At 40.5% G+C, this 25,885-nt stretch overlaps 1 protein-coding gene across 2 annotated transcripts in view; it reads left to right on the top strand.

Annotated features, from left to right (window-relative positions):
* LOC131365010 (polycomb group RING finger protein 3) overlaps window positions 1-25,497 on the top strand; it is a 45,629-nt gene extending 20,132 nt beyond the window's left edge. For both annotated transcript variants that reach the window (XM_058408568.1, XM_058408569.1), the window contains exons 2-10: window positions 3,349-3,432; window positions 5,390-5,507; window positions 6,433-6,529; window positions 10,150-10,205; window positions 10,356-10,466; window positions 13,351-13,433; window positions 17,362-17,499; window positions 18,958-19,038; window positions 20,179-25,497. In XM_058408568.1, coding sequence (XP_058264551.1) covers window positions 3,418-3,432; window positions 5,390-5,507; window positions 6,433-6,529; window positions 10,150-10,205; window positions 10,356-10,466; window positions 13,351-13,433; window positions 17,362-17,499; window positions 18,958-19,038; window positions 20,179-20,226 — 747 coding nt within the window. In that variant the 5' untranslated portion in view covers window positions 3,349-3,417 and the 3' untranslated portion in view covers window positions 20,227-25,497. The remainder of the gene's footprint in view (window positions 1-3,348; window positions 3,433-5,389; window positions 5,508-6,432; window positions 6,530-10,149; window positions 10,206-10,355; window positions 10,467-13,350; window positions 13,434-17,361; window positions 17,500-18,957; window positions 19,039-20,178) is intronic.
* Window positions 25,498-25,885: the final 388 nt, after the last annotated feature.

Genomic DNA, 25,885 nt, shown 5'->3' with positions numbered 1-25,885 from the left:
AAGCCAGAAAGCATGCTGTGTGTGTGTGTGTGTGTGTTCCTGTCTGTCTCTGTATGTGTTTGCATGTTTGTATGTGTGTGTGTGTTTCTGGCATAGTGTAAGTGTGTCTGTCTGTGTGTGTGTTTTGCATGTTTCTGTGCATAGTGCATGTGTGTGTGTGTGTTTCTGGCATAGTGTCTGTGTGTGTGTGAGATTCTGTGTGTGTGTGTGTGTGTGTGTGTTTCTGTGCATAGTGCATGTGTGTGCATGTTTGTGTGTGTGTTTTTGGCATGTTTCTGTGTGTGTGTGTTTAGATGTTTGTGTTTCTGTGCATGATTCTGTGTGTGTTTAGATGTTTGTGTGTGTGTTTCTGTGCATGATTCTGTGTGTGTGTGTTTCTGTGCATGATTCTGTGTGTGTTTAGATGTTTGTGTGTGTTTCTGTGCATGATTCTCTGTGTGTGTGTTGCATGTGTCTACGTGTGTGTGTGTGTTTCTGTGCATGTTTGTGTGTGTGGTTTTTTTTTTTTTTTGCATGTTTGTGTGTGTTTCTGTCTGTGTATTTTCTTGGCATGTTTCTGTGTGTGTGTTTAGATGTTTGTGTGTGTGTTTCTGTGCATGATTCTGTGTGTGTTTAGATGTTTGTGTGTGTGTTTCTGTGCATGATTCTCTGTGTGTGTGTTTTGCATGTTTCTGTGCATAGTGCATGTGTCTACGTGTGTGTGTTTCTGTGCATGATTCTGTGTGTGTGTGTTTCTGTGCATGATTCTGTGTGTGTGTTTTGCATGTTTCTGTGTATAGTGCATGTGTCTACGTGTGTGTGTTTCTGTGCATGTTTGTGTGTGTGTGTTTTTTTTTTTTTTTTTTTTTGCATGTTTGTGTGTGTGTTTCTGTCTGTGTATTTTTTTTTTGGCATGTTTCTGCGTGTGTTTAGATCTTTGTGTGTGTGTTTCTGTGCATGATTCTGTGTGTGTTTAGATGTTTGTGTGTGTGTTTCTGTGCATGATTCTCTGTGTGTGTGTTTTGCATGTTTCTGTGCATAGTGCATGTGTCTACGTGTGTGTGTTTCTGTGCATGATTCTGTGTGTGTGTGTTTCTGTGCATGATTCTGTGTGTGTGTTTTGCATGTTTCTGTGTATAGTGCATGTGTCTACGTGTGTGTGTTTCTGTGCATGTTTGTGTGTGTGTGTTTTTTTTTTTTTTTTTTTTTTGCATGTTTGTGTGTGTGTTTCTGTCTGTGTATTTTTTTTTTGGCATGTTTCTGCGTGTGTTTAGATCTTTGTGTATGTGTGTGCATTTTATTGCATGTTTTGCTGTGTGTGTGTGCGCGCACTCATGCATGCATGTGTAAGCGTGTGTTTGTGTGTGCAAGTGTGTGGACTTGTGTGTGAGTAGGGAATGTGTCTCGAGCAACGCCACTGTGTGTTGTCACATGGCCCAGTGGCTGCCTACTCCTCAGCATGCGTGTGTGGTGTGAAACACCTCATGGAATTCTTAATTCTTACATCTATATTTCTGCCTAGATGTGCATGTAGGTTTCTGTTGAATAATTGTGTGTATAACCTCCAAAATCTCCATGAAATCTGTCCATGAAACTCGGCCTTATTTGTAGTAGAAGTTTTTGGTGTTGGATATCAAATGCTCTGTTATGTTTTTCATGCAGAAAAAATTTGAATTGTGAGCCATATTTTCTGACTACTGTGTAAGGAATTTAACACGACAATAACGGCTCATACCAAAAGTTTGTATTTTACTTCATACACAACAGTTTGCAAACTAATCTTATTAATTAAAAAATGACATCTACTTCTGTCCATGTTATGTTACACACTTAATCTTGTTTTATTTGTCATTTATACACCAATCAACCATAACATTATGAGCATTATCTCCTCATCATGGCCCCTGTTAGTGGGTGGGATATATTAGGCAGCAAGTGAACATTTTGTCTGCAAAATGTGTTATGTGTTAGAAGCAGGAAATGTGTAAATGTGTTGATGTGTTAGAAGCAGGAAAAATGGTCAAGTGTAAGGAATTGTGATGGCTAGATGACTGGATCAGAGCATCTCCAAAACTGCAGCTCTTGTGGGGTGTTCCCGGTCTGCAGTGGTCAGTATCTATCAAAAGTGATCGAGGAAGGAACAGTGGTGAACCGGGGACAGGGTCATGGCCAGCCAAGGCTCACTGATGCACGTGGGGAGCGAAGGCTGGCCCGTGTGATCCGATCCAACAGACGAGCTACTGTTGCTCAAATTGCTGAAGACGTTAATGCTGGTTCTGATAGAAAGGTGTCAGGATACACAGTGCATGACAGGTCAGGGCTGTTTTGGCAGCAAAAGGAGGACCAACACAATATTAGACAGGTGGTCATAATGTTATGCCTGGTCGGTTTATTACAGCTGTTCTAAACAGTTCCCTCATCAGCCTTTATTTTCTCTCTCTCTCTCTCTCTCTCTCTCTCTCTCTCTCTCTCTCTCTAAAAGTTAATAAAACCAAGAGATAAAATTTAAAAATAATTCAGCTTGTCACCTTACCAAGAAAACAGAAAATGCAGTGTATTCAATTCTGAAGACTTTCCCATGTTGTGAAAGTTACAACAGATACTGGAGACAACAAAATTGATAAGCAAACATCTCCTCACAGTAAATGTCACCATATCAACACACTCGTTTTTATCGATTGTCCACTGTGCATTATCGATTATCGATTATCGATTGACCGAGTGCATTAATATTAACGTGTCGTTTGCATTCCTACAGTCAGAGCTACTGTTATACTTGGGCGAGTCAAACTAGCCTCATAAAACAACACTGGTTAAACCCCGGAATAATGAATCAAATGGAGATTATGTAGAAAATACACTTTTGTGACCCTTATCCACGATAAACAATACAAAATAAAAACATAATGATTTTTTTCTATACGATTCCTGATCATAGCGTCCCTGTGACCAATCCGAATTCGAGAATTGAGCAGCACTGTGGTAAACGACCTGCTAGTGTATTGTGAAGGCATGCTAAAAATTCTGAACCGTTCATATTATTAGAAACATGAGCTCTGAAGAGTGGAGTAAGTTACCCTGTGAATCATCTGTCAGGTGCGGATTGTTTGAAAAGGCTTCTTACATGTTCACTGATCTGGAAATGAAGTTGCAGATGCTGTTTAGTTAAATGAAAAGCTGCACGGGAAGCCTTTAATTGGTGTCTTGTTTCCTCTCCAGACTTTGAACACTGCTTGAATGTGTTCAGTGAATTGTTCTTGAACACCAGACTTATTCGTCTCCTTCACACAATATCTCACTTTACTTCTAAACACTTCTTCACCCAGGTGATTTTTTTTTTCTTCCTGCTCTTCTGTGTGTTTTCTGTAGGTGTGTGAGCAGAAGTCCATGATGCACAGCTAATGCCGGCCTGGCTGCCTCTCTGTCTGCAGTAGATTCATGGCAGCATTAGGGGTAAGATTACACCAACGCGTATAATGTTTTTATTTTTTTTTATATCCACTGGTGAGGAAGGAAGGATCACCTCAGAATGACCTCACAGTGTCTATTAAAACTGAAGGCATGAGCGAGAGGGTAAGTTATTCTCGCCCTGGTCCACTGGGTCAGAACGCCTTCCAAAATGTTTTGAATAACACAGCAGCCTTCAAGGTGGAAATGAAAATGTGTGTCTGGATTAGCATATCCAAATCTAAGAGACTTTATATCCTGGCAGACGGAATGGAAGTGTCTGTTTGCCATCACATACTGTAGTTGTGTGTTCATGCTACAGTCACTGAGCAGCAGGTCAAATGTACACTATATTGCCAAAAGTTTTGGGACACCCCTCCAAATCATTGAATTCAGGGGTTGGGCTCAGCCCCTTAGTTCCAGTGAAAGGAACTCTTAATGGTTCAACATACCAAGACATTTTGGATAATTTCATGCTCCCAACTTTGTGGGAACAGTTTGGGGATGACCCCTTCCTGTTCCAACATGACTGCACACCAGTGCACAAAGCAAGGCCCATAAAAGATATGGATGAGTTTGGTGTGGAGGAACTTGACTAGCCTGCACATGACGAGTCCTGACCTCAACCTGATAGAACACCTTTGGGATGAATTAGAGCGGAGACTGCGAGCCAGGCTTTGTCGTCCAACATCAGTGCCCTGACCTCACAAATGTGCTTCTAGAAGGTCGGTCAAAAAATTCCCATAAACACACTCCTAAACCTTGTGGAAAGCCAACTCCATGTGAAATTCATGTGCATGTAAAGGCAGACATCCCAGTTTTGGCCTGACTCACAGTCTCCTCTCTAATTCATCCCAAATGTGTTCTATTAGGTTGACTGGCCAATTTAATAAGAAGACCTGTGCACTGCTTATTCATGCCATTCTCAAAATCTGTCTTTTTGACTTTGGCATTATTGTTACCATTTACTTTTCAATTTTCCTCATTCATTTAACGAATGAATTTAAGCTACATTCAGGAAGTATGAAACAAGGGAGGCCATAAAGATTACCGCTCTCTTATTTATTCAACAGTGGCACATTAATGGCCCTTATTACTGTCTATTAAACGCTAAAAATAATAATCAGGAAATGGGTGCTGCAGAAAGGCATGTCAAATGTAAAGGAAGAAGAACAGAAAGCAAAAAAGATAGAGGTAGAAGAAATGAATGAATTAATAATTATAAAATAATTGATTTATAAAATAAATGGTTCACACGGCTTAGCATCAGAAGCTTGCCTGGACTTGGGTATTGGATCAATACCTTGTGATGGGATTGATGCTAAAAGTAAGAGGGAAGCCTTGTGTTTATTTGTCTTTCTGTAGGCTGTTCTGCTCAGGGATGTTTGTCTGACTGTATGTGTCTTTAAATATAGCAAGGAGAATGAGAAACTTACACATTAATTTTGCTTAGTTGTTTCTTATTGCTTATGATTATCTATATAATCAGAAAATACAAACTGCATGCGTTTTGGCTCCATGCCCTCCACCGGTTTTTCACATTGCTGTGGGGGAACTTTATACCACTCTTTTTGCAAAAAAAGCAAACAGCTCAGTGACCAGCTTGTGACCATCCATCTTCCTCTTGATGACATTCCAGAGGTTTTCAATAGGGTTCAAATCTGGAGATTGGGCAGTGGTCTCTTATTTTTTTTTTCCCAGAGCTGTATATGTATACTGTGTTTTCTTTGTGTCCCTGTAAACTACACTGTTCTTTATAGCTGAATGGCAGATCAGGTCAGTGGTGTATGGAAAATACCAGTATCTCTGGTTTTCTGTCACACATTGCTTTGTTCTGTATATGACAATACTGAGAGACTAATATAAAAATTACAAGGCAATTGTCTTCCACTTCTGTATAATGACAAGCTTGTCTTTCTAATGGATTTGTATCATTTGAGTTTTTTCTTCATGTGTTCTTTAGAACCCCGAGATGCTCACAAGGAAGATTAAACTGTGGGACATAAATGCCCACATTACCTGTCGCCTTTGTGAGGGGTACCTGATCGACGCCACCACAGTCACAGAGTGCTTACACACGTGTGAGTGTACACACACACACACACACACACACACACACGTGCTTTGACTGTGTGCAGTGTTTGCTTAGTGTGCATCACTTTTATGTTTTGCTCGAGAACTTTTGTTTACTTTGTGTAATAACAAACTTGCCAGTTCATTAGGTACAACCACTTCTCTATAGTCTGCCTGCAACTAGACATATTTTTCTCGCCTGTTTTTACCCCATGTATTAGTGGAGTAGAAACGTGGGAACTGGGTCATTCTCACCACAACTGTGATATTGACGTTAGTGGTGTGATGGTGTGTGTGTGGCACCTCCTCATCTGGCTTGAAGACAGTCCGTAAACCAAACATACGTAGCTTTCAGCTGGATAATAAAATAAAACCACACATTCCCACATAAAGTACATGGAAAAAACTGGACTAGTTTCCCCTTTGGTTTAATGATATAACCATACAGCACCACACACACAGTACCATCACTAAAATTTCAGGGTCAGGGCTGTCAATGGAAAAATTGTGCAAAGTATAGTGTAGGATGGCCAGTGTCTATATAAAATGGGTAATTAGTGTAGTTACAAGGTAAGAGTACCTATTAAATTGCGTCCGAAGGCTGTTCAGACGTTAATGGAGACATTAACCAGTCCACACAATCCTTTTGGCGCACCGGGCTTTGTAACTTTGTTTTACAGCAGTAGTAAACAGTAGAGGGGGCCCTTGTGCCACTCATGAATGTAATCAGCACAGGCTCGGTTGGACTGACTTTCACCTGGGAGGAAAAGAAATAAATCCGCTCTGTCATGTCTCTTTCTTTTTAAGCTTCACAACAGAATGAGTTGACGGTGCACCACACAGTTTTGTCATCTTTGTATTCCTTTACTCACATGCAGGATATTAGAGTGTATTTCCAATGAAGTGTGTGTGTGTGTGTGTGTGTGTGCGCAGTCTGCAGGAGCTGTTTAGTGAAATATCTGGAAGAGAACAACACATGCCCCACGTGTAGGATTGTCATTCACCAGAGCCACCCACTGCAGTATATCGGGTAAGTGTGTACTGCAGCAACCAGACACATCCAACACACACACACACACACACACACACACACACTGCATGCAGATGACTCTGACAGCATACAGCACAGTAGGGAGTCATGTTCTCAGCTGTGTTATGCTACATTCCCTGTGCTCTTTTCACATTTTAGTGAAAGTGATGTGCAATAAAAATGTGTATAAAAAAAAACTAAGAGTGGGTGTCGTCCTCCTAGCCTTATCTTCTGCCCTTTCTCTCTGTCTGACACTGTGTCTGTCTCGCTGTTTGTACTTTGCAGACATGATGATGAAAACTCCTGCAGCATTATGACTATAAGTGCTGCAGTGAGAATAAAATCCTGCTACTTTTAGAGGCACCGTTGCTAAATGTTTGCGTGGGCAGTGAAAGTCATGATTCACGGGCCCTTTAGTGAGAATTCTGCCCAAGCAATGATGCTCATTTTTGTGGTACAGTTTGATATTTTTTTATTGCATATGCAGTTTATTGCTACTGTTGTTGTCCTCCTCTGGATCATTAGGGTTGCCAGGTGAAGGTTAAAGTCAATTGTACAGCTGTTAGCGGTGTTAGATTGGTGTTCAGCCATTAGAAACACCTTCCATGGAGCTGCTGGTAGCATTTGTGAACTTTTCTTCAGCATCTTCAGGACTGCAGTCTGACCTTTTTATATACACACATCTATACAGTGGATTCCTGGGACGGAAAAAACACAACGAACCATAACACTGACACAATGAGGTTTTTGGCACCAGAAAAGAAAAAAGGTTCAGATGGTGTGATTGTGTTAAAAGGTTTTGTTTGAAACGTTTTTTTTTTTTTTTTTATTACAGATAACTGATCACAGGAGACATTGCTCACATCCATCAAGTAGCCTCTTTTTGTGCGAGATGAAACATGTCCACATTTTATAGTACTAGACTTTCTACTGCTAGCGAGATTTCCGAGTAGATTCAACTTGATTTATCTGCTACAACATTCTCTATTGCTTTTTTATGTAATGTTATCTTTCTTCTCCTTGATGCCAAATTCACTTAATGTGAAATATTTGATGAGGACTTCCCATTATTCCAATTCAAAAGTCGTCACCTATTGCCATTCTAAGACAGACATTCAATTATCAGCTGTAATTGAACGTAAAATACTTTTTTCCCCCCTCAAATAAATAAGTTGAAGGCTGTAATAAAAATGGTGATAGTTTTAGGTTTGCTTAGCTACCAAATGTTCAATTCAGGATCATTTATTTTTCCTCAAAGGAATAAAGCAATAAGAGTGCAGCATTAAGAGCACTTGTACATCTATTTATGCCTGTAATAAAGTATTTGGATGATCTCCAGTGTTCCACCCTATTTTGCAGCTTATTAAATATTAAAGGCATTAAATATTCACGATGCTGTCCAAATGCACTGCAGGTTCAGACCTGTAGCCCGAAGAGATCTCAACAGTGTGTTAAAATAAAAGGTGGTGATATTTGGAGGCCTGTAACAATGCTACACTTCCCTTAAGCATGAAGTGTCCTTCCTACCTATGCATAATTAATTGAAATTTACTGTGTGCGCTGTTTGTTCTCTGACAGACAAACCTCTGGGTTTATAGAAGCCACATGTCACTGAGGCTGAACACACAAACATCTTCATATATCCACAGTCTGTTGATCATCTCTTTAAATGCCAGACCCCTTTTCATCCCTAGGCCTCTGTGCGCCTGCTGTGGGGCATGACAGTGCTCGCTAATTGGGCTTGTTTTTCCCCCAGTGTGCTTCAGTAGCCAGGCCTGACCCTGTGCACACATACTAACATGCACAGACATGAACAATACACACTGTAGAGGCTGTTACAGCCCAGTAGGGGGCCACCAAGACACGTCGAGCTCTAAGCTGTGATCTGCCCTTGGTATGAGTCTGCATTTTGTGTACTTGACATGTACAGCGCTATGGCACACCACCGGGTCTGACATTAAAGCGTGCCTCAACATGCCCTTTATAAATGCCATTAAATCTGTATAAAAGACCACCTAAATATATAACAACTTAATATAAAACAGTATTAAATGTATGGTGAATTCAGCATATATATATATATATATATATATATATATATATATATATATATATATATATATATATATATATATATATATATATATATATATATATATAATAATATATATATATATATATATATATATATATATATATTTTTTTGCCTAAAACAAACCCGCAATTCTCACTAAAAATAAAGGCGTCATGACTCACTACTACCCACATGAAGCAGATAGCAAAGCTGACAGTAAAAGAAACATGATTCATTCACGCTGCAGTCATAATGCCGCAAAATCCTCTGTCACATCTGATCTGGGATGATATACACACCGGTGTGTGGTTTATCTTCTATGTACTAACAAACCCTGGCTTTAAAGCTGGTGTACGCTGAATCGCATCTCACACTGCTGATGTAAGATCAGATATTTTCCTATCTGGCAACGTCAGGCATATATAGTCAAAAAGGCGTCCGGATTGCTTTGGCTGTTTTTGCAGCAGACCTGAGGGACTCGGAGCCCTAAGGCCTTATGACATGGTAACTGTCTCTCCAAGGAACGCTTCAGTATCAGGTTCCATCATCACAGGCTCAGTGTTTGTGTCTCCAGAGAAGCAACAAATACAGGGACAGGCAGAGGCTAAAAAGCTGCTTTCACTGAAGTTTAAGGTTATTAGGAAGCAGACTGAGAGTAATGTTGATGAACTTTACAGCAAAACAGTTATTTAGCATATAATTAGGAATAAATTGAAGTCAGATTGTACATTATAAACCTGTATGCCACAGCGCTGTCGAATTTTTGATTTTAATTTAATAAAAAGCTGTTGATTCATTATCTATAACGGCTGTTTTGGTAGACGTCCAAGCAGCAATCTTTCACAGGCACTTAGATATTTGGACAGAGTCTCCAGTGTCAGCACCGAGCCTGGTGTTTTTATTCTCTTTAGTATTTATTTCTGTTTTCTTTCAGCTTGTCTCTTTGTTTGTTCTTCTTTATTTGTATCACTTGGTTTTATGTTCATCATTTTGTTATTATTGGTCCAGCATTTGTTTTTATTCAACCATTATTTTGCTGTTTCTTTATATTCTTTTATTTTAATAAAAACCTTTAGTCACTTTTTAATGAGTTGCCTTGTAAACGATAAATATAAGCACAATACGTAATAACTGCAAGCATTAAACTACCTTGTGTAATTATCTCCAGTTTGCTTCGTACACCAAATAAAGTGCATTTGTCTGCAGTCTCAGTCGAAATATATTTAAGAAAACGAAAGTGCACCCCGAGTCCGATTTAAACATCTGAACTGAGAGCTTGTAGGTTTAATACACCAGTCTATCAACATTGATTTCCCATGTCAGCCAATTATCCCACTTTATTTAAATCATTTGTGTTTAATAGATTAAGGAAGTCAATTGTTGATCATGTTTAAATTATGATTAATGTTGCTGCTGAAATGGAAATTACCCACATAGATTACTGATCTATTTATTTTCATGCTACACTTACAGATTCTTATTCATATTTTCTCTCGTTATCCTTGTTGTCACGTGCATCACATTCCTGTTTCCCTCTCCTCCTCAGCCATGACCGAACAATGCAAGACATTGTCTATAAGCTGGTGCCGGGACTCCAAGAAGGTTGGTGGTATTTATTCATTCATTTATTTATTAATTAATGAATTTATTTCTCATCTCATGCACTGCATCATCCCTAATGGACACACACACCCCTAATAAAGCACCAAGAGGCACGTTTTGAAGTGAATCTCTAAACGTTTCTCTGTGCAGCGGAGTTGAAAAAGCAGAGAGATTTCTATCAGAAACTGGGTATGGAGGTACCCGGGGACATCAAAGGAGAACTGTGCAACATGAAGGCCCACCTGGACCTGCAACGCAATGGTACATCCCACCCACACATTCTCTGTGCTAGCCAATATGAAACAAAAGTCACATCATTAGTATTATTATCTTTCACCTTCAGATGTCACCTTCTGTGGCATCTGCTATTTCATCACCCACGCCTTGTTTAGTTATGTCACCCGGCCCAATTACAGTGTTTGTCTTTTACTGCACAGTAACTGCGTCGTAGTAGGTGCTAATGGCTTTGTGGACGGCTACCCAGGGGCCTGCCAAGTCTACAGCCTTAATCGTTGGCCTAATGCGCAAGCCCGACTTTGGTAATTAAGGCTCAAATGGAAGTAGAATTGGTCTCTCATTCCTGACTGTCACAGCACGTTTGGCAAGCCTATGCCTCAGCAAGAAAGAGTTCATTTAAGTTCTGCACTGCGCCATCAGCTTGTGCTTCTGCTCGCTCTGAGACAGAGAAAGAAAAGACAGACTGATAGAAAGGAGGTGAGATAGGAGGGTGGGGCACTGAGAAGCTCTTTGCTCTGTTTCCCCAAAGCTGAATGCTTTGGAAGGAAGTGAAAAGGCAGCTTGAGTGATTGGATGCTCTAATACTGACTGTACTGCTTGACAGGTGGCTTGAATATATCTGCATAGTACATAGTGCATATATACATTTATAGTAGATTCATGTATATTTATGTAAGAGTTTACTGGCATTGGCACAGTACAGCAATTTTGCTGTCCGAGGCAAACAGTGCCACTGTGTAACATAAGATGTACGAATTAAAATAAAATTTGAATATATATCAAGAAACACAACAAACATCCATTCTTACAAAAGTAACACACATGCCTCTAGGTGCACACACATCACACTAAGAGATGAGGTGAGAAATGCAGCACTTTATTCCATAACTGGGTGAAAGACATTTTGCTCAGTAGCTGTCATCTTTTATTACCCAGAGATGCTCCTGTCCTAGTTCGATCTCCAAATCCATACTTGGAAGGGGACTCTGTGTTCCCCCTAATCCCTTCACCATGCTTATTAAAGAAGCCATAAGAGAAGTTCTGAGAGAAGATTAGTCTGTCCTTTACACAGACCCTCTGTTCAAGGCAGAAATGGGCACAGAATAAACCTCCATCCATCCATCCATCCATCCATCCATCCCTCACAACAGCGGCAAGTCTAATTTAACAGGAAGTCCCCCTTTTCACAGCCTGCCTGCTTCAGTTTAGCCCCCCACCCCCACCCCTTCACTTGACTTGCTCTTCTCATAGGAGAATAAGAAATGAGCAAGAAGATATTTCTTCCGGAAGTCATTTCCCCCGATTTTGGTGCATCTCAGCTTTCAGTAGAACTTTATTTGCATTTTAGATGAAAGTGGGAAGAGAGAGCGGCCCTCAGTTATCATTATGGGTGGATTAAAAAAAGAAAGGAGATATTTTTACTCCACTTTCTCCCAATTTGCTCATATGCCGAATGCCAATCTAGCTAAATCTCCTCTAGCATACTACAGCCAGCAACCAGGAAGTGTATATCACATCTTTTTTTAATTGCTGCTGCTGCTCTTGCTAAAATCACAGGGCAAACGTGTTCTTCCGCACACTTGAGCTCACAGATGCCCATGATTGGTTAGCGTCGCTCTGATTAGCAGTCGAGCGAGAGCGTGCCATCCCTCCCACTCAAAGGCCACGGCCAATTTTGCTCTCTTGGTCTCCTGACAGATGGCTGTGGCATCCTTGGGATTTGAACTCGCAATCTCCCTGTGATGGGCCAAATACTTTTCTTTTGAGTTGGGAGCCATGAAGAAAATTTGTCACTGTACTTATTCTATTATTTTCTATTGATTCTGTTTATTTTCTGTGCTTTATTTTCTGAAAGCACATTCCTAATACTTTAGCTGAATTAGGAAGTTAGCTTAGAAGTTATCAGCGCTGTAATTGTTATAGATGCAAACTTGATTAAAGTCAGTGGTACAGTGTGTGTTCAAATCATTCATTTGGCTGGCATAGTGGTTGCCAAACTTTCTTTTTGGTCTCTCTGATGATTTCGGTCCAGCTGTCTGCTGGAGGTGAGGGACATTTCTTTCCAGACTGATTACTTCCGCTTTGTGCTTGCTTGTTGAATGAGCTGCAGATGAACGTGTTTTTCATTAATTAGATGTGTCTGTGTTTTGTGCGCATTTATAAATGTGACTGGGAATACGTTTGACTTAATTGCTTTTCGGGGTGGTGCCAGAGCTTGTGTGGTGGTGGTGGAGTATTGGATAAAGAAACTATGAGAGTCAGAGTTGTTGTTTTGCCCTCCATCTAAGTGTAAGGCAGGGCAGCAGGCGATGAATAATGAATGCATAAATATGTTGGAATGAATTATAGATGATTCAAAACATTTCTCAAAAGCTTTTGTAGGTAACGCAAGCACACAGGCACACGGACCCTAAACAAGCACCTGAATGTAGATATCAGTACATCACTGGTGTTTGCTTTGTGCTGGATCAAACTATTCTCAGATCCCCCCCCCCCCAAAAAAAGTTTAATTCTTCCAAATTCAGCCAAGTTCACCAGAAGAAAGTGAAAAAGATGGTGTTAAAAGCCTGTAAGAGCTTTCTCTGTTCTTGTTTGACTTGTATAAGTAATGAACCCCACACCACAGGATTCAGTTCATTCACTCTTTTCATAGAAAATCATGTTGGCAAAAAGCTGCAAAAAATATGCTCTTCAAAATGGGCCTTTTATTCCCCCGCTGTACTTATGGCGTGTGCAGATCCATTAACGGCTGACTGAACAGAAAGAAGTAACACCGACTCAAAAGAAAAATGTAATTTACTGTAAAATAAAAAGGGAAAAATACTTGGCTTTGGCAGATGAAAATTCACATCAGTGGCTATTAGGCTGTAACTTAATAATCAATTATGTGTTTTCTTCTCAAAACCAGGCGAGGTAAAATCTGAGGATCCAGCAAAGGATGGAGACGAGAAACCAGAAGAGGATAACGATTATCATCGTAGTGATGAGCAGGTAAGGACATTCACGTCGTCGTCGTTTTTGTTGTTGTTAATTCCATTTGCAAGTGAGCTGTACTGTAACTAAGTCCCTGTTTATGATTATTGCTCGGCTACCAAGAATAACACACTGTGCGATCCACTGATTGGCCAAACATGATCGTCAAAGAGCCACTATAGAAAACCACTATAGATTGCATGCTACTCTACTATTATGAAGTCCTTGTTGCTTAAGAGGTTTCTTCCGTGTTTTCTGATTTGCTCTGAACCTTGCCACTAACTGGATTGAGTGGATGAGTTTGTGGATGCATTTGTAAGGTGACCCATGATAGGCTGGCATCTTATCCAAAGTGTATTCCCACCTGTGGACCCAGTTATTCCCCCAGTGGTCCTGACCAGGATAAAATGCAGCTTCTGAAGATGAATGATGAAATACAGCATCATACTCTTTAGATTAGGATGAAGCAGAGCAGCCTAGAATTCCTTTTCTGATGGACCGTACAGCACAGCAGCCGGCAGTGGTGTCTCAGAACATTCAATCTCATCAGAAGGGAGTCCCATCTGCTCCGGATGCTTTTTGTCTTTTCACATAAACACACCCATATTGTAAATCAGAACTTCAGCATGGTTGCTTTGTTGTTGCTGTTTAGTTGTGACACTAGCATTGCATAGGAAATGACATCATCATCAGCTAGCTTCACTTTTCTTGTAATGGGAAATGGACACAGGTACTGGATCAGGGTTTTCTGTGTTATCCTGGGGAATCTCTCTCTCTCTCTCTCTCTCTCTCTCTCTCTCTATTTACTCTGTCCTACAGTATACCACAGTAGGCCCTCTTCTTGATGCATGCCTAAGAGACAGACTGAGTTATTCTCTAGCAAAGGTGGGGAATTTCGTGTCACAGCAGGCCTTTCCAAAACTCATTTTTCCCCCTGCAGGTCACTGAGGCATTACTGTTGTCATCATTTCTGTTACACTCATATCTGTGTGTAACAATATAAAAGACAAAAAAAAAATTACTTTACCGTTTTGCAGCTTTGTTTGAACTGGGCTTGTGATCCGGAGCTTGTGTAGTTCACGGACGCTGTCAGGAGGCTGTTTGGTATTCCTCCCCATCCCCGCTTCATCCTATCACACTGCTTAATAATGCAGGAAGTGGAGATTGGGGCTGTGAGTGTCATTTTCAGACTCTTTTACTGTCCCTCCAAGGGTGGTGTCTGAGATGTCCTCACACTTCCTGTGTACAGAAAACAGAGCAGGATTTCTATTTGGCCACGTGCTTACTTGTGCACTTTCTGCCTTTTCTCGGGATGGATGCCCATGTATACCACATGCTGTTTCTAGTGTGCGGTGCAAAATAAAATGCTGTTATTAACAAAAATAGTTGGATTCAGCAGTGTGAGGTGTGTTTATCCTGGCTTTTGTGTGAGTGTGTGGTGTCTAGGTGAGTGCAGGCCCCTTCTGTACTGCCTCAATTCAAAAGACATGTGAATATGTGATAACCCTGGCACTGTGAGTGAGAGAGAGAGAGGAAGAGAGAGATGGAGAGAGATTTTCTTGGAGTTTGCTGAATTCACAGTTGGCTAGTGGAGTGTGTGACTCGGCCAAAGGGAGCAAGATGGAGCATTTGGAGGATGGAGAGCAGTGAAAAAGCACATCCATCTCTGTGGGTTGAGGATTTGTGTGTTTGTGTGTGTGTGTGTGTGTGTGTGTGTGTGTGTGTGTGTGGTGTTGACATTTGGCTCCATTTGCCAGTTCAAGGTCACAGAGTAGAAGGGGGTCTCTCTCTCTCTCTCTCTCTCTCTCTCACACACACACACACACACACAAACACATATACAAATAAATAATAATAAAAAAAACTTGCACATATTAATATTTCTCTTTTTAATATAGATTGAGGATTTGAGGTGATTCTAGTTTTGTGGTGTAACCGCAAGCTTGTTAGTCATTTGGCAAAAAAAAAGCAAATTAAAAGTGTAATGTTCATGGGTTTCCTCCTGGTTCTCAGGTTTCCTTCCAATTCACAAAACTATGCATGCAGGTGAACAGGTTATGCTAAATGGTGTGGGTGTGTGTGTGTGTGTGTGTGTGTGATGGACTAGCCTCCCATTCAGGTTGTATTTCTTCCTTACTCCCAGTTTTAACAGGAATCCACCAGACCAGTATGAACCAGTTACTGAAGATAAATGAAGATATGATGTTCTTTGAAAAATGCTACAGAGATTAATTTTATCCCGAATGACAGATCGGCACTTTCTAACCCAAATTCTGCTTTAATTTGCATTTTCCTTTTTCTTTAAACGCATATATGAGACAACAAAGAGGTAGCAGTGGAATTGTGTCACGTATTTATGCAGTTAATAAATGTCTGAAAAACGAACAGCCTCTGGAAAAAGAACTCTCGCTGTCTATATTTTCTCTGTAAACAACAGTAGGACTCACTACAACAGTGCACATCAGTTACCTTTGATACTTTTGGCTGTGATAATTAAAAAATCTAAGACGCCATGGAAGCTTTTGGTTTTTTCGAGCCGTGTGTAGACGAGTGCATCGAGCCTCTCTCCTGCTTTCATCTGGAGGTGTAATTGGCTTGAGCTGGAACTGCATTAGTCATTTGTGTCACTATTTGGGTCGATTATAACTGGCCCGCCTATGCGGTAATGACCCAGTAATGATACACACATGCGCTCATATACACCGAGTCATATTTCAGTTTGTGTCGCACTAATAGCACACGTCCCTGCTGCTTGACTCTGGCCTGTGTGGTTTTTTTAGCGCTTTCCCTTTTTTGGCTGGCTGCTGCGTTCGTCCACACGTTTTCACCAGGGATTACAGCACCACTCTCACACTGTTTGCCCTTCAGATGGAGGTGTGTTTAGCATCCATAAACACAGTCAGGACCGTGTGTGTGTGTGTGTTTTTTTGCTCTGTGTGTCCACGGGGCTTCTTAGACGCAGGAGCACCATCCTTCTTCATTAGCGTTGGCTGTTGGAGGAGCCGAGCCCAAATTGAGCTGGGCCTAAATCTGGGCCATCAGTCACAGACACACACACACACGCTGAAACTGCAGCCTGGCTCTGTACAATGACTGAGCACCCATGGCACCTGGTCTTTTCAGTAGCTTTGTTTAGGAAGTTGCTTCTTTTCAAATGGTATAGAACAGTGCCAGGGCTTGTGTGTGCTACCTGACATCTCATCGGTTATAGGAAAGCAGTGCTACTAGGAATGTGTATGTGATCTTTCTCCCCTCAGTTTCCCTCCTTTCAATCGTGTACCCTGAACTGCATCACACTGGTGCAGGGGGACACCGGCTCTGAGATACTGATCAGAAGGTTGGGGGTTCAAGCCTCAGCACCAGTGAACCTGGGATATGTGAGGGAAAGATTCACATTCAGTGTCCTGTAATAAATATATGACACAGAAAGGCTGCTGCTTTGCTTTTTCTTCTACTGTCTGAGTAGAATTTTGTATAAAGTTTCCTCCATATCTGTGTGGGTTTCCTTCAGGTTCTCAGTTTTCCTTCTATCTTTGAAAATCATGACAGTAGATGTGGATTGGAACTCCAAATAACCCCTAGTTGTGAATTTGTGTGTGTGTGTGTGCGTAAATGGGAACAGGCATTGTATCCAGAGTGTATTCCTGCCGTGCTCCCAGTTTTCCTTCCTAAGATTCCAGATCCACTGCAGCCTTGTGCAGGATAAACTGATGAATGAATGAAAGCATACATGTTCTTATCAGTGTTAATACCTTTCTTAATAATCTGTGTGTCTCTCTCTCTCTGTCCCTGTACCCCTCTATCTCTCTCTATCTCCCTGTCTCTCTCTATCTCTCTGTCTCTCTCTCGGCCCCTGTCTTTCTCCCTCGGCCCCTGTCTTTCTCCCTCTGTCTCTCTCTCTCTCGCTCTCTCTCTCTCTCTCTCTCTCTCTCTCTCTCTCTCTCAGGTGAGCATCTGTCTGGAGTGTAACAGCAGTAAGCTCCGAGGGCTCAAGCGGAAGTGGATCCGATGCTCGGCCCAGGCTACCGTTCTTCATCTTAAAAAATTCATCGCTAAGAAGCTCAACTTGACATCTTTCAATGAGGTCAGTCCAGAAAGAACACCACATACCGTATCAGTGTAATGCAGTTTGCACCAATCAGCTGCCTTCCTTCAGTCAGTGCGTTTCTAAATAAAATATACTTTATACTGAACAGACCTGATAGACACTTCTAAGAACCTACAGGAACCTGTTAAAGGGGTAACCCTCAGGTCAGGCACTTTTAGAATGGACTGCAGCAACAGTTTATTTCTACCATTAATCAGCAGAGCCCCATTTTCTTTAAAAGCAGGGGTTCTGGGTTTTTAGTTGGAGCTGAATTCTGTAGTTCATTTGGTTGCTACAGTGGCACCGAATCATTATATCTCTTGGGATCTGTCTCCCCTTTCCGTCACTCCCTCTTATCGAGTCACAGTGCAGCATATCAGAGCTGGTTCACACTGCCACGCTTCCCCTTCAAGCTTTCCCCACTGTATTTTTCAGCGCAACAGAAGCTCTTGTAATATCATTTGCTTTCCATCAAGCATTGCGCCGCCTGTCAGGAGTTTTGCGGCATGATTTTAACGGCCAACTTTGGAACACGGCTAATCATTATCTCTCTTCACCCGTTTTCATCGTTGAAAAAGTCTGTGGGTGGGCTTCTGCCACCCAGCTCCGTCTGAGCCTGGCTTGCCACAATATAGCTGTCAGATGTCTTTTGTTCTCTACTGAGCATGTAGTCACTGGCGCTGGCAATCATAATGAACGCCCAAAATAGTACAAGCTGGTGCTACAATTTTCCTACCACACAAAGGACCAAAGAAAGTTAATGAAACAATAGTGAATAAAGGCTGGGAAGCTTTTCATGATTTCATCATTGCTGTGATGTTTGCAGCTGTTCTATTGAGCGAAGCCATGGTTTGATAGTCGTGGCTAAAGCAGGGCATCCTACTGGGTACTGGCTCCACCAGCAGGGGGTGCTGTGGTTATTCCACACTTCAGTGTTTTCCCGGTGTGGGTTATACACTCATACCTGTAACACACACACACACAGGACATTCTCAGTTGCACTATGGATACACTGGAATGGAAACTGGTATATTTCATCTCCAGTGTATTTCCATACATGCATAAATACACAAGCTTCTGTTTAATCACCAGATTCAAGGATTCCCCACGAAACATCCTTTTTACTATCTGTTTCCCGAAATCCTTTCAGGCTACATGTAGATGTTTGATTCCACATTTATTCATTCTTTTCTTTATCTATTTTCTGGTTGTTTACTCACAGCAGATAATAATCAGTCTGAGATTTTCTTTTTCATCCCGAAACTCATGTGTCTTCCTTCTGAGATGCAGTAGTAATGCAGACGTTCCTCAGAGTGGCTTCAGGTTATATTTGTAGCTTGTGTAATATGATCCGGCATGAGGCTTGTTAGTAGTCTGCTACGTTCAGGGCTCCTGGGTGCTTGTTGCGCTCTGGTTTGCTTACTGGGCATCTTCTGTGTGTGTTCTGTTCTGCAGCTGGACATTTTATGCAACGAAGAAATCCTAGGCAAGGACCATACGCTCAAATTTGTGGTGGTTACAAGATGGAGATTCAAGGTAAATATTTTTTGTCCACTGAGTGGTTGAGGTAATGTGAAGAAAGAGCACATTTAATTGTTTGGCATGTTCAGGGGTGCAAGAGTGTTGCTGGATTATCCCTAATCCACCAACGCTGTTGAATTCTCAAATCTGATTGGTCAGGAGGTTTTAAAGGCTTAATTCTTTATAACAGCATCTCTGACAGTAATTCTGGCTATAATTCACCTCTCAGGTGAATTATCTAATAGCTTATCATTTCTTATAACAGGTGGACACTCCTAATAATAAACTATTTAAAATCTGTAGTATTTATCAAAGATTGTCAATTATATGACACATTTTTTTAAGGAAACTTCTATTAAACATTCCGGAAAGGAGTAAGGGTTAGTAAGATCTCTACGTTTAGGAAAGTCAGGTTTGCGCTATCTGGTTTCTCAGTAACATGAAAAGCTGCGCTCTTCAATAGACAGAAAAAGAGAGATGCCCGTGAGGGAACGACTTTTGATAGCAGCTACATTGTGAGTGATAAAAGGAACAAGCTTGTTTCCTGGACGTTCTATAACATTTATTAATGACTCTGATACCCAGGATATCAGTATCAGTCTGATACTCAGCATCAGTAGTGGATTGGACATCTTTGGGGGAAAAAAAACATAAAATAACATGGGTATTGATATTGGCTGATACTCAGAGTTTAAGTATAAAAGATTGTCAGCTGCAGTATAAGAGGAATAAAACACGTCAGAACGTGTTATTACTGGAAATGAAGACTTGGTGCTAGTTGGTTAATTTCCTGTAAAAGTATATTTGACGTTTTTATGGTATGAGCTTTTTAATTATCTGTTGGATTGTTGCCATTAAGAGCATCTGATGTTTCATATTCAGAATAATCTGTTATTCAGAGAAAATGTAAAATGTACGTTTCTTCTGCAGTCCACTGCCATAAGCACTAAGCATACTGTAAACACCCACACTGAGCAAATATTCCCCTTTCTCATGTGCCCTTTCCTACACTGTAGCTGTAATTAGAGGTATAACCTTTAAAGAGCAGTGTCAGAAAAGAAGCTGAAGAATGGCATCACACACTGCCCCTGTTGACCTTCCACTCACTTCAATCATAGCTCTCTCTCTCTGTGTGTTTGTGTGTGTGTGTTTCAGAAATCACCCCTCCTCCTGCATTACAGACCCAAGATGGATTTGCTGTAGTTGGACAGGACGGTTGTTTTGGCCCAGGACTGCGCAGCGCACTATTTATGCAGAGACTATCAACGCCACACACACCAAACACACACCGGTCCCACGAGTCAGTCCTGACACGAGCCAGCAAACAACCAATACCAACTCACTTAATGCTACTGCGGTGATTCAGCCAAGCCAAACAGCTGCAGGCGTTCCTTCTACTCATCACCCGCTATGTCCTCGATATGTGAAAAAAAACAAAAACAAGAGAAAGCATATATTTATACTTTTGTACAGAAGAGAGACACGGACCCAAGACGCTACCGGTGCTCTGTTTACACACCAACAACAAACAAAAGGGGTGAAGGTTTTATATTGCGACCACGGCTCACGCCGCCGCACAGTGTGTGCACTCCTGAGTGGGGGTCCTGTCACACTGCTCACTGCGGAGAAACTTCTTCACTGCCCACTCACTCGTTCAGGTCTCATCAGTCTCGGGAGCACAGAAAATACAACTATATGACAAAAGACATTGTTCCTAATACGTTTGAGTTGTGAATTGTCCCAGAGCATTCCCCCCCCCCCCTTTATTGCTTCACCGAACGTGGAATTGTGAATAGACAAAATTTTGTGTAGTAATTTATGTTCAATTTACAAGTATTGTACATAGAAATTGTTACAATGCAAGAGAGATAAAAAAAAAAAAAAAACCTGATAGATGAAATGTAAGAGTGAGCGAGAGTGCGAGTGCAAGACAGAGATTGACTGACAGACTGTTCTGAACACGGATTTTAATGGAATGATTCGAGGAAACCAAATTTACACCAGTTTTCCACCTAAACACAGAGAAGATACAGCGCTTTGCGTAAATATTCACCCCCCCCCCCTCACAACCGGAATGTTTCCACATTTTGTAGTGTAACAACCTGGAAATGTAATGGAGTCTCCATATGGGTTATATGTCGCTAATCTGCACAAAATAATCCATAAGATTGAAATGGGAGGAAAAAACTTTATATAGTTTCCAAAATGACTTACCAATAAAGAGCATAAACGAACCGATTGCTTAAATATTCACCTCCTGTTTCTATCATAAGTTCCCGGGGCCATCCGATCCCAAATCATGGATATTAAATAAACCCTGTTTCTGGAAGGCCTCAAAGAATGTTAAAGAAAATACTCAGCATCATGAGCTTGTAGAGTTAGCAAAATAATGTTATGTTAAAAAAAAAAAAGAATCAGCATTTTGGTTATTAAATTAAATCTTTGCACAGAGCACCGTTATAATTTTATAAATATTGTCACAAACTCTTTTTTTTTTATATCTATTTTTTTTTTTTTGTCAATTCATGATCCTAAATAAGTCCAGGTTGTATTGCTAAAAAATGTAGAATGATTAAGGGGGGGTGAATACTTTTGTAAGACAATGCATTTTTTTTCTTGCTTCGATGCCAAACACATCCTAGTTTGTTTTTATTATTATTATTATTATTATTATTATTATTATTATTATTATTATTATATTTGAGGTGCAAAATTGGTGTTAATTGTTTTTCTTCCCCCTCAAACATTCTTTTAAATGGTCAGATGTGTGAATATATAGGGACATAAAGACTATTTGCATAGTGAGATTCCTTATCAGAATGTGTCCTTTATCAGAGGGGATGGTACCTTTATCTCACTGAACACACAAACTTGTTTTCCCCTTGTGTGATCGAAGGGGGGTGTTTAGTGTCGGTGTGGGGATAATGGCAGTGATTATAAATTGGAAAGCAGTTGTGAAATGACAAAGTGCTTTTAAACCATTCTCCCAAGTTATTCATTTGCCATCGCGGAGTTATTAATGTCGTCTAATGATGGATCGTTAACTTAAGGCATATTAGTCATGCAAAATATCACACTCTTCAAATGAACAAACTGCCTGCATTAAAAGAAAGAAAGAAACAGTAGCTTGTATTCGGAGGGCAAGCGTGTACTGTTTTGAAGTGTGTTTAAATACACTAGGCGATACATTTCTATAGGGTTTGTGTCTGGACACGGACGTGGACATGATGCAGCGCAGAAGACTGTATCTGTATCTTAGCATCCGTCCCTGAGGTTCCCCCACACCACACCCAGTCTTAGAACCATATATGCAATACATAGGCTTTATTATATGTTTAGCAGAAGCGGATTTTAAGCATTTTAGGTTTCCACAGAAGCTTTAGTAGCCCACTCCTCTACAGAAAGAATGTAATCCATATGAGTATCCATCTGTACAGTTCACCTCTTGTGTTCTGCCACTTTTAGTGCCAAAGGCTCAAAAACACCCTTCAGGCTTCATGTTTATTCTGTATGGCAAGCTGTGTGAAAGGCAAAATGGAGAGATCATAAAGGAAAAAAAAAAGAAAGAAAGAAAAGTATTTAATAATCGGAAATTGCCGTTTTGTCAACCATTTGTGTTTTCAGAAATTAACAATTCTTATTTTTTTAAAAAACCGGGAGCCCTCTTTTAAGACGCATCGATTCATAATATTTCAGACTTTGCTACAGAAGCTCTTACAAGCGAGGTCTAAAGGGCTCTCTATCAGTACTATCAGTACCGTTTTCCTCTCAGCTATACTCAGTGAAGAAATAAATAACAATCACGTTTTGATATTGAGATTTGATATCTCATTTTTATTAAAAATGTCTCCTTTTTGGAATATATATATATATATATATTGAAAAAAACAAAAACAAAAAAAAAACACCACCTACTCGGTAGACAGGGAATGAAGTGGTAAATAAGAGGTCTTCTAGCTGCTCATTCAAGTGTGTCTACTTTCACACGGGTAAAATGCCAAAACCAGCTTGACCAAATCTCATTTTATTTGGTTCTCAAAGTTACTCCACATCTTGTTCTATGTTGAAGACTAGAGTCTCGCATCAGATCTCCTGCCTGTAATGTGTTTTTATCCTTTCTCTCTGGACGTGCTTACGTTTCTCGATGTCTTATAATGTGAACTATGTCAGTATGTAATGAAGAAATGTTATGCTTTACTGTTTTCTAAAGCACAGGTTCTGCTTATTTTGTATCTTTTAGGTCTTTTATGACCTAGTCCTGTTGAATGGTTCATGAGCAATCCACACCTTAACTACAGCCGTCTCATTTTGGTGATAAGTCATTGTATTATTTACTGGATGAAATCATGAAACCAGGCCAGCAATTCACCGTGAATAGTCCGAAACGGAACAAGCACATGCATTATTATTATTATTATTATTATTATTATTATTATTATTATTTGTATTATTTCATGTACTCATTTACTATTAGATGAGTACTGTTCAGGATTAATGGAAAGTGGTCCGGATGTGTGTTTTTCTTACGTCTCCGTTTCTTCGTGGAGAAGGCCGGTGGTGCTGTCTTTCTTTTGAGCTGATAAATGGTGCTAATGTTTTATACACTTTGTTAAGAAAAAAAAAAAAGAAAGAAAGCGTATGCTTTTGCATTGGAGCAGTGGATGGTAAAAAGAGTCGCTTTTCTGTGTCTGGTGCTCTTGAATTTTGTACAAGCTCATTTCTCCAGGCTGTGTGTGTGGGGGGGGTGGGGTGGGGGGGACAACAACACAAACCCATATGTTCTTTTTTTCTTGTGTTAGTAAAAGCAGAAATATCACGACTGCACCATCCATCCCCATCCATGCAACTAAGAAAAACAGTTTCCGGCAAAGCTTCATTACTCCTAAGCTTTTTCTAAACACAGCTCCACCTGCCTTTTTCAGACCCTGTTGGGGCTGAAGTGCAGAAACTGTTAAGACTGTACAGGCACAAGATTTTTTCTTTTTTGGTTTGTTTTTGTTTTGCATGTGAAAGTGAAAATCTCACACCTGCAGTGTATCTGAGGGAGTGTTAGCTATTCAGGCCTGCATTAAGACATCAGTGCTATACTTGACAGACAGGCTGTAAGAAGATTATGGGAGTGCTCTTCGAATGCCCGGCACTCTGAGGGCCCTGTTTAGAGACCTGGACAGTGCCAAGACGCCTCAGTGCTGGCGTGTGTGGTCTTTTGTTTAGACGCTTCCCTTTTTGGCGATCATACTGGATCGGTCACGATTTAGTGGATTTCTTTTCTTTTTTATTATTATTATTAAAAGCTCAGCAGTTTCAGGTTTTTCTTTTTCATTTCTCATACCTCTGAATGTTCTCACCTTACATTAAGCTGGCCATTAATCCCTCAACCTGCGTGTGCGTTGTTAAACAATTGAGTGAAGAACCTGATAAGGGGAAGGATGGATATTTCAGCAGAGAGAGGCATTGTAAAGCCCTTCACCAGCAAGCCTCTCTGCTAGGACTGCATCCTGAACGTATTGCCATGGTGACACTGATTGAAAGGTGCTAAACGTTTGGTCAGTGATTGCGGGTTGCCAGGTGTTTCAGTTACATGCGTGGCTACACCCATCAGTCTTAACAAGGCACCGACCTCTCCACCTTTTTTAAACCTGGCTTTCTTTAAACATCTTGTTCTATTCTTTCTAATTGCATTAATGACAAGTTTCAGGACCAACCTTGACAGTGGCACCTTCCTATGAGCCATAAATACTGTCCATTGTTTTTTAAATTGTATTTATTTATACTGTAAAAATAATTGACTCTCTGCAGTAGCCTGTTTTTTGATATGTCATGAGATCTGGTGTCCTTTTTTTTTTTGCATTCAGTTATTTGTGTTGTGTTTTTTCTTTTGAACACATACAGGGCTTAAAAAATGAACGTCACATAAAAACTGTCCTTTCTTGTCTTTCTGCATGTAGTCTTACGCCTATAATTCCATTGAAATGATGTGTGTGTTATTGCTCTTTGGCTACAACACTCCTGCTGTAAATCTGATCAGGTTCGACTGCGAGAGTGTCTCATCTTTGCTCGGATGCTTCGTTGTGTTTATGAGGAGGAAAAATGTGCAATATACATCTCTCAGATGGATCCTGGTTTCAGCTCAAGAAACTCCATTGCTTTTTTTTTTCTGTTTCCGTCAGGTGCTCAGGTCACTGAACGAATACTTTCAGTCCTCATCTCACACACATTCTACATTAATGTTTCATTCTCATCAACTTATTCCTTTGGGGGTTAAACTTTGGCACTTAATGTGGTGCCATGTTTCTTTTTGTGTCTTCATTAACTGTATTATGATTATTTATTGCACATGTAATAAGGATGGTTTCCATGGCTACACTTAAAGGAGTCTGAGTTTAAAACTAGGCTGGAGTTTCTTACAATTTTATGGACGCTTTTGTTGAAAAATTTAAAAGTGTGTATTTCATGAATAAATGCCTTAAAAGAACCCAGATCGGAGTCCAGTTTCGATGATTCTTCTGTGCGTGTTCCTGCAGGGGGAAAATACAGAAATCTACCATAACACTGCAGCTTGGAAATCTCTGTGTACTGGCATATCTCATTTCTTAAAACTGAATATTCAGAGGTTCGTCATGTCCGAGATTTTGATCGCTGTTCTGTTTTGATTGTTAGTTTGTAGGATTGTCACGGCACGTGAGCTAGTAAATAAATGAGGCTAATGATTTAGCTAGCTGAAACTAACTCCTAAGTCTTTTATACAGAAGAGCACTTCAAGCAAGACAAAAACCTGGGGCAATATCAATATTTCTCTCTGTTGTGTAGGTATGTTATTAGAAACGACTCTGCATGACTACTCAGTATTTGCAGTAAGCAC

Source organism: Hemibagrus wyckioides, linkage group LG14 (genome assembly GCF_019097595.1).
Source record: "Hemibagrus wyckioides isolate EC202008001 linkage group LG14, SWU_Hwy_1.0, whole genome shotgun sequence".
Classification (NCBI taxonomy): Eukaryota; Metazoa; Chordata; class Actinopteri; order Siluriformes; family Bagridae; genus Hemibagrus; species Hemibagrus wyckioides.
Note: the sequence above shows the minus strand (reverse complement) of the source record. Positions and strands in the feature narration are given on the sequence as shown.